This window comes from Engraulis encrasicolus, chromosome 2 (assembly GCF_034702125.1).
Source record: "Engraulis encrasicolus isolate BLACKSEA-1 chromosome 2, IST_EnEncr_1.0, whole genome shotgun sequence".
Taxonomy (NCBI): Eukaryota; Metazoa; Chordata; class Actinopteri; order Clupeiformes; family Engraulidae; genus Engraulis; species Engraulis encrasicolus.
Genome location: NC_085858.1, coordinates 44,671,181 through 44,681,042, shown reverse-complemented (window position 1 = coordinate 44,681,042; position 9,862 = coordinate 44,671,181). Strand labels below are relative to the sequence as shown.

The 9,862-nt window shown below is 46.8% G+C and overlaps 1 protein-coding gene across 2 annotated transcripts in view; it reads right to left on the bottom strand.

The window, feature by feature from the left end:
* The window catches only part of cacng2a (calcium channel, voltage-dependent, gamma subunit 2a), a 150,704-nt gene extending 142,727 nt beyond the window's left edge, over positions 1 to 7,977 (bottom strand). Inside the window, exon 1 of one of the 2 annotated variants that reach the window (XM_063216191.1) lies at positions 7,752 to 7,977. In XM_063216191.1, coding sequence (XP_063072261.1) covers positions 7,752 to 7,977 — 226 coding nt within the window. The remainder of the gene's footprint in view (positions 1 to 7,751) is intronic. The other variant, XM_063216197.1, reaches the window with a different exon arrangement.
* Between the last annotated feature and the right edge of the window lie 1,885 nt (positions 7,978 to 9,862).

The following is a 9,862-nucleotide window of genomic DNA, read 5'->3' as shown; positions in this document are numbered from 1 at the left end:
GAAGTCCTATAGAAACCTGAGAAGAATTAGAGCTCAATGTCTCTTTATTTGTTTATGTATTTATTTATCTTTTTGTTTGTTTGTTTGTTTGCCTGCCCCAGTTCATTCTCCATCTGCCAGTTGAAGAAATATGCGGCTTTCATCAAGGTGTGACTTCAGTTCCACTTCGGCAAGGGAAGAAAATGTTGAAAGTGTCAGATGAGCGGCGTCTAACAGAGCTATGGCCCAGTTTCTCCTGAGCCAACTGTGTGGCCGCACAAATTAAAACCACGGCAGAGTGGAGTGGCAGCCCCAAAAGCCTGTGAATGATATTTACAGCATGCCCCACTGCAAAGGGCTCAAAACAAGTGCAAATCTCCATAATCAATAAATTCTGTATTTTACAGAGCTGTCAGGACTCGACGCCTCTGTTCTGCCTGCAAAGCAATGGGAGAAGTGCTTTTAGAAACCTGAATCCACTGTTTTCTTTCTAACACCTTTTTCTCAACCTTGCTAAATAAAACAAAGTCTAGACTGTGTGTTTCCATTTCCATTTCAAATGTCAATTTTTACTCACAGCAAGAGACAGGAAGAGAGAGAGAGAGAGAGAGAGAGAGAGAGAGAGAGAGAGAGAGAGAGATCATGTGCAATTTATTTTGGACGTAAATGTGTGCTTTGTGTGTAGCCAGATTCATTTGGAGCTGTCTTCAAAGACAAGGCTGAAGACCACCCAGTCGACTAACCTTTCTCAGACTAACCCGAGATGGAAATACAATGGCATTTCTGATCAGAACACAAGACAAGCTGCCATGTTTTTGTATCCCTTTTATCGTGTCCAAAACAAGCTATATTCGCTATATAATAACTAATCTCGTCACTTGTGGCCAGTGTAATCTACTCCGACCTTTCATTAGCTTCAATGCTGCAACCTTTCATGTCCACATGTTTTTGTGCAGCATTTAGCAAGGACATAATCATATGAAGGTTCCGCATTCGCGAGTGCAGACACACACACACACACACACACACACACACACACACACACACACACACACACACACACACACACACACACACACACACACACACACACACACACACACACACACACACACACACACACACAGGCACACAGGCACACACACACACACAGCTAAGGATCTGTCGGTTCTGATAGTCAGATACACAAGTGTGTCTTTGATGTCTCTCTGCAGGAGCCAAAAATCCGCAGCGGCTCAACTCCATGCAAGCAATTACCTCAGCCCTCACCGCCCCGCCTGCCCTGTGCTGTGAAGTGCCATCCATGCTCCCAGGGCTGAACTGGGGGGAGAAATACTGTCCAGGCACTTTTGGCTTACCGTTTTTTTCAATTGCTAACAAGCGCTTACCCATACTTTGGATACTTTTTCTAAACTCTTAACACAGACTACCACCTACCAAGCACAATTGGCCAAACAGTTCATTTTCTTCTCAAAAGCACACACTGTTAAATATGCACAAAGAAATGCATTCATTAACTGCTAATTGTGTGAAGAAGGCATGTCATGTGTCAACTGTATGGCAATGGAAAGCCCTTGCTGTGCTAACTGTATTAAGAGTTTTGCAAATGTCGCTGAGGTTTGGACAAAAGCTTGTTAGCAATTGAAAAAATCTGTAAAGGGGCCTCTCATAATTAGCGGCGCAGAACTGACTCACCGGTCACATTTACATTTCTGAAAATAGGGGCCCACAACGGTGCTAGGCCCACCAGGAAATGCTCGCTGTGCCAGATGGCCAATCCAGCCCTGCATGCTCTCTTTTCAACCCGGTGCATCCTGGCCAGCCCTGGCCACCCCCCCCCCCCCCCTCTCCTCGTCTCCCTCCACCCACTTCTCCCCTGCATCCTCTCTCCCTCCCTCCCTCCCTTGCTCCCACCATCCCTCACTCCCTCGTTCCCTCGCTCCTTACTTTCTTTCTGTCTTTCCCACCTCGCCTCACCTCCAATTCTCCGGCACTTAATATTCCTGTATAAATTGTGCTAATTACCCATGAATTAATAAGCTGCTCATGCATTTTTTAAAAGCCCAATTTCCACAGCGGGAAGTCAGTCGTTTGAGCTGGCATTCAAATGAGCTTGACCCCGATGTGCGAGCGCAGTGGCGCAGGTGTCTTTGCAACGGGCCTTTGTCTTCATCTGAACTCAAAACTCAAGCATGAGTCAAACTTACTTGGAGTAAATGTTGGATTCACACCAAGACACTGGATATACAGTAGCATCCATCCATATGTATGCATCTGTCTGATGTATGCACAAACGCATTGACACGACATAGAAATGCGCGTGCACACACATACACACATGTACGCACACACGCACGCATGCACGTATGCACGTATGCACACGCACACACACGCAAGCACACACACACACGCACGCACGCACACAAGCACACACACACACACACACACACACACACACACACACACACACACACACACACACACACACACACACACACACACACACACACACACACACATACACGCATGCACGCACGCACACCCACTCAAGGGAAAACAAACAAGTCTCCATTCAAATGCCATGCCAGTGTAATGAATATTCACTTCAAGGTCCCTAATTAGCCCTGTTGTGTTGTGTCTGTCAATGAGATCATTTCCGTCAGGGAGCTACACACAGCCAAGATACTGTACAATCAGTCAAAATTACCCACCAGTCAACAACCGCAGCTGGGGTTAAGTGGTTTTGGACAGCAGCCGAACATGATTCGGGTAGAAAAAAAAGAAAGACCTGTTGCCGGCGTCATATTTTTCATCTGACCACCTGAGACAACGCCTCCCCCTCCCCACCAACACCCCCCCCCCACACACACACACACACACACAAACGGAAACTCTTTCATAACAACCTCACATTTGAATAAATAAATCCAGGAAATCGTCTGATTGCAACTGTTGATGTTTTTCTCTCTTTTTTTCTCTCGCCCTCCATGTCCCTGTGGATTTCTGAGCACTGAGCAAGCAGTCTGTTCAGAGGAACATATGTCCGCGCTTCAATGAACGACTCAAAGACTTCAAAAAGCCCGGCAGTTTATCAGCCCTGGGCAGGTGATCAGAGCAACCTTCCGCAACCCCCATCCCCATCCCCATCGCCGCCACTAGCCACCCAGCAAAGCAGATGTGGCGCCATGCCACACAGCCCCAGTCACACAAGCAGATGTGGCGCCATGCCACGCAGCCCCAGTCACACAAGCAGATGTGCAGGGACGATTCTAGGGTAAGTTGGGGCCCCAAGTGAAAATTCATAAGAATGAACATTCGTAAACAAATCGCCACTACTGTAGTTTAGCTGTTCTATACTGTAGTTTAGCTGCTCACCATCTACGTAGCGGTAGGGACATATAGGCTACAAGGCGAAACGAGCGAGGTGAAGAGAGAATTTCAGTGACAGCTCAACTGTCATCAGGTCGTTGCGGCGAATCAAATGGAATGGGACAGTTAGATTGTTGATTTGATTGGGCCGCCGCAGGCGAATTCGCTCCTCCTTTGCATAATATTAAACTTTCATTATTGATTTTGCTTCACTTCGCTCCTGTTCACTTGCTTTCGCTTGCCTTCGCCTCTCTCATAGGAATGAATGTCGAAGTTCGCTTCGCTTGGCCAAATTCGCGTCAATGTGTCCCTATACCGTAAGCTTGGGGGCCCCAAGCAGCTGCCTGTCTAGCCTGGTGACAAGATGCCTCTCTGCAGATGTGACATAAGGCCTTGTTATACCTAGAGCCCTCCCTGGAGGAGCCAACAAGGACGGTCATGCCAATATGACAGAAATGCACATAAAAAAACATTACAGCAATACCGAGCCACCAGATGCTTTCATTGCACATACCGTATGTCAACATCACATTTACTTACTTCTAGATGAAATAAGTTAATTAGAGTATGCAAAACTTTTGCGTCTTGGCCGTTCATTTAAGATGGACACATGTGGGCTATTGTTGTGATGTGAAACATATTTGGAAGCTAATGTTTAAAAAAGAGGTTTGAGGTTTTCAAGTACATTTTGCATGCTTAAGTACAAGTACAAGTAGAGTAGTACAAGTACAGTAGGCCTATACGGTACTATATGGTTATTATTTAACCCATTATGTGCTGGAGACACATATACGCTGCATTCAGCTTCTTCAGATTTCAGCTGTTTTTTTTTTTTTAAATGTGGGTATGTTGGAGCTGAATGAACACATTCTGAGGCAAAACGAGGGTCCTAGCTTTTAAATGTAACTCATGTCATGTTTGTATGTACTTTGGAGGCTAAGATATTTAGGATTTCATAGGCAGAGGGCACCCTTTCCCAAAAAGCTTAGGACAAAATGGGTTAAACTACAAATGAATTGTAAGATGTTTGCATGACTCTCATGAAGGGGATATAAAACATATGAGGCACAACATGGTTGCCAACAAGTAGCGTTCAGCGGTAGAACATTAGTAAACCTCCCTCATGAAGCCTCATCAAGTGTACAGATGTCAAAACATTGCCAAATCTGGCCCTTTCCACCTTAAAAACGTCTCCAGACTTCGGCCCTAACTCTCTGACTCTGTGACTGAAACACTCATCCACACATTCATCACCTCAGAGCTCAGGAGTGCTGTATGGTCAACCCAACAGAGCCCTGGACAGATTAGAAATGGGAGCTTGCGTAAATTCTACCAGGGAGACTCGAATTTCTCGGCTGTCAAACTTACTAGGCTAACCATCCAATCTCCCTTTTGACAGATCATACATGCGTCATCATTGCCCAGGGTCGTCAACCAATCACAACGCGAGATTTGGGAATCCCCGTTACGCATCACTCATGCATCGTTCCCTCTCAGCCAATGGATCGCATTCACGTTTGTTTAAAAATCAGTCACTCATTCTGTTCTCTGCTTTCCAGCCGACTTTGAAGCCACCACCACCCCTCCGTCCACCGTCACCAGTGGTTCCCGTCTGTTAGGGGGCAGGCTACGCCCGCCTCCATCTCCGCTGGAGGATATGCTGTCCTACCCCGGAGTTCAATGCGAAGACGGGAACCTTCGCCAAACAGATTCATGCATTTTGTATCAAGTGTAATTGTTCGCCAAACGGATTCATGCATTTTTGTATCATGTCTATTGTTCAATAAATGTTAATAACGTTCATTTGCCTCTCGAGTCTTCATGGTAGAATATATTAAGAACTCAGCTGCCAGAGTCATATCATGCACAACGCAATGGCATCACATGACCCCCACGCACACTCCAAATAACTTCATTGGCACAGAGTGAAGTCCCGTATCATATACAAAATGTTTCTCTTGACTTTCAAATGACTCCACTCTCTTGCTCCCCAGTAAAGGGCAGTCATGGGTAAGCGGTTAGGGCGTCAGACTTGTAGCCCAAAGGTTGTCGGTTCGACTCCCGACCCACCAGGTTGGTGGGGGGAGTACTAATTAAGCAGTACTCTCCCCCATCCTCCTCCATGACTGAGGTACCCTGAGCTGCACTGCTCCCTTGGGGCACCATTGGGGGCTACCCCCTTGCACGGGTGAGGCATAAATGCAATTTCATTGTGTACTGTGTCATAATGACAATGGGAGTTGGAGTGTCCCAGTGGGGTCTTCACTTCACCTCTCTGAAGTCCTCTAACCCTACTCCCAGTCTAGGTGGCTGAGGTCCTCTGGCCAAGATCAACTCATCATCCCCTGCACCAGACTACGCACCGTTGGTGACAGAGACTTCTGTGTTGCAGCCCCCACCCTCTGGAGCAGTGTACAGTACCTTCCCACATGGACCAAGACTCCGCACTGGTTTCCTTCAAAAAGCAATTCAAATCCTGTTCACTAAGGCCTATGGTCTCTCTGGCAAGACATGGGTAAGCGGTTAGTGTCAGACTTGCAGCCCAAAGGCTGTCGGTTCCACTCCCGATCCGCCAGGTTGGTCGGGGGAGTAATTAACTAGTGCTCTCCCCCATCCTCCTCCATGACTGAGATACCCTGAGCACGTTACCGTCCCGTCACACTGCTGCCTTGGGGCGCCATTGGGGACTGCCCCCTTGCACGGGTGAGGCATAAATGCAATTTTGTTGTGTGCAGTGTGCACTTGTGTGCTGTGGAATGCTGTGTCACAATGACAATGGGAGTTGGAGTTTCCCAGTTGGGCTTCCACTTTTCTCCAAGCCCTGAGTGTCAAACTACCGTAGCACAGAAGACCTCAGTTACACTGGTACCATAGACTCGGGATGGGAGTGAGGTTTAGCGTCTTACTGCAGATGGGGTCGCCGGCGGGCCTATTCAGTATTTGCTGAAAATACTCTCAACTACATCCTAACAGCATTGCTATGACAGTACAGAGAGCCTTAAGTAGCAGATCAAGACATTGCCATTACAATTTTGGTGACAGTAAGATTATAACACAGACTCTGCGCAAAGGGGTTAAGGGGGTGAGTGTACCGGATAGCGACTACAGTAGAGTCATAGAGTATCGTAGCACTGAGCTATCGGTCTGGAACTTTAGCTCAGCTGTATTGTGCTGTACCTCCCATGCCCGAACTACAACATTGACTCCTAGGTTGTGGGTTCGAGTCCCAAGTGGCTGATTAGCGTAGATGACCTCAGTTACACATGACCTATGAGGAAGATATAAGATGTTCACATGATCTACGAAGGAGATGTCAGATGCTTGTATGGCCTACAGTATAAAGAACAGGACCACATATGTAAGATGTTTGCATGACCTATGAAGGTTGTGTGTGTGTGTGTGTGTGGGGGGGGGGGTGGTCTGCAATCAGCAGTTAACACCTTTACTTCAGGAACAGGCTTTGATGCATCATATCATCTGCTGAATCCATTAAATATACAGTATATGTCGTATGATGATTGTGTGTGTGTGTGTGTGTGTGCATGCGTGTTTGTGTGTGTGTGTGTGTGTGTGTGTGTGTGTGTGTGTGTGTGTGTGTGTGTGTGTGTGTGTGTGTGTGTGTGTGTGTGTGTGTTCATGCGTGTTTGTGTGTGTGTGTGTGTGTGAGAGAGAGAGAGAGAGAGAGAGAGAGAGAGAGAGAGAGAGAGAGAGAGAGAGAGAGAGAGAGAGAGAGAGAGAGAGAGAGAGAGAGAGAGAGAGAGAGACTACCATACAGAGAGCGGGGATGTAAGATTTTGTCCTCACACCTAGGCTTACTGGAAGGTTTGAATGTGATTTAAAATATTCAAGGCGAATCATGAATTGTTCAGGAACACTTGACTGGTTTTGTGACCCTAATAGATGTCAGTCAGAAACCCGCACTGTCGTCAAAGTGCCTTTGAGTTAAGAGAAGAATTCCTCTACATGGGCTATGAATATTTGAGGGACAGAAACCAGAACTGCTGTTGCACAGCAATGAGGAAGGTCTTGGGGGAAGCAGACTGAAATACATTCATGTCATCAGAAGGACAATGAAAGGTGTGGATTAGACATACATATACATCAGTTAATTTAAGAAATGAATTGAAAGGAATGGTATTTTCCTAAGCTTACTTTTTTTAGCTGAAGTGTTGTTGCTGTCCGTGGTGCTGAAGTCACCACCACCTCCGCCTCATGTCTACAGGGTGTACATCATGAGAAAGGCAATAGTCTAGTCAAGGATCGAGGATGAATGCAATGTAATGTAGCCTAATGTATGTGATAGATGGGAGTTGGGTTCTGTCTTGTGTGAAAGAACGTGAGTGGGCTTTCCAGAGCACAGCACCGCACACCAGAACGGGGACACCAAACTAGTTCCGACTTACCTTCCAAGCAACACGTCCTCCACAGGCCCGAGTGGGTCATCACCTCCTCGTTCTTCTTACTGGTCTCGTTCTCGCTGACCGATTTGACTTTGCACACGCCGCGCGAGTAGAGCCAGTAGTCCGTGCCTACTGCGATGGTCATGAGACTGAAGGCGGCGAACGCACCGACAGTGGTCAGTAGCATCTGAACTCCGCGGTCAAACACGCCCATGTTGCCGCATTCCATGAAAGGGGGACCCCCTTTCCTCTTGATGTATAGGAAGTAAATATTTGAAAATTTACGGGACCAAACCAAACTAAAAAAATGGGATATGTTTGATCGAAAGGAGGGGGAAGGGGGAGGATGCGGTAGGAACCTTATGGTTGCGTTTGGGTGATAACCGAACTAGAGAGAAATTGGTCAACGATTCAGGGAGGTTGGGGAGCGAGGCGGCGTTATTTAGTCTGCCTGCTCGTCTTATATAATTCTATTCCTACCAAGGAGAAATATATCCACCTCAATAGCCTAACGAGGCTAAAAATCTACAGCTGCTGCTTCCTACAGCTAGGGCTTACACCTACACACAGACTGTACAAGCTCACAATTAGAGTATTTATATTATTCGTATTTAACGTGTGATTACTTGGGCCTTAAATAATGTGGAGGATGTATCATAAAAATGAATAGGCTAATCGAAATATTCTATCGATTGGTGAATGCGAGACCAACTGGTTGCAAAACGCCAGTGGGTCTCAAAATGAATGGTTCAACACTTGCACATAACAGGCAAGGTATCTTGATGTGTTAAGGATAAAATGATAAACACTGCACTAAGAGGGAGGCTAAACTCAGATGAAATGGTTAGCGTGGAAGGGGGTGGGGAGACGTTTGAGTAATGGCAGGCTTGTATAGACAGCAGTATCTGCCAAGCACTTCAATATGTTTGAAAGAATTAAACGAATGTTAATAAAGCTGGCCTACGTGACAGAGGAATGCCGCGTAGGAACGTCTATGCAGTTTTGAGTGTCTATGCAAGCCCAGTTCGTCTGAATCTGCTGGGAAAAGCCGGGAGAGAGAGAGAGAGGGGCAAGGAAAATGAAGGACAGGGAAAGATCTGTTCAAATATGGGAGATAATAATGTGGATGGGGTGGATGACAGTCCGGTGGAAGTTAAAAACAGGGGAAAAGAGGATATCTGTCAAACGGTGAATCGAAATATTATTGAGCCAACATTAAATCGACAACTCAAACCAACGATGGAATGAAGCAAATCAAGCACGACAAAAAATAATTAATAAACAGAGAAATCAGACGGAAATGGGAACAAATTAACAACCGCTAGATTTCCTTTTTCCTAAAATTTTGATCCCCAGTTTCCATATGTAGCTCCTAGCTCTTTGTGGGTTTCCGTCGAAAATGGCAATTCGCAGACGGAGGAGAAGCTGTCGACGATCCGTGTAAAGCGGGGAGCATCCAGCAAAACGAACCGACCATTACTCGACATAGAGCCGGGTTGAGGAGAAGGAGGTGGGGGCACCAGGATTGCTCCCCGAGAGCTCTGCTGCTGATGCTGTTGCTTGGGTATCCAAATCCACGGTGGCTGTATCACACCCAGAATCCAAACCACTACCGGCCCACTTGCATAGCCCTTGCGCCATGTAAAAGAAAATCAATCAGAGAACGGAGCAGGGTGAGTTGGAGAAGGCAGAACAACGAAGGGACCTCGTTTCTTCGTTTCTTTCTGGTTGCCAGGAATTGGAGATTTTTTTTTAGGGGGTGGAGGGCTGTCAAGACGTGCCTCTGCTGAGAGAGAGAGAGAGAGAGAGAGAGAGAGAGAGAGAGAGAGAGAGAGAGAGAGAGAGAGACAGAGAGACAGAGACAGAGACAGAGACAGAGTTATACAACCAGAAGAGGCTATCCACGGCACACCACGCCAACCCGACACTAGCACGTCTGAAGCCAAAAGAGCACTGCACAGATTGGAGCTCGTGTTATTCTGAACGTCGGTGTCAGTGCTGCACATTTGATTTACCTCGCGTCCACCCTGCTATCCTAGGCGCTCGGACGGATGCAAATTTTCCTGCTCAGAAAGATGCTCTTTCCTTCTCTCGCGTCACCTCCTGATGCGCAC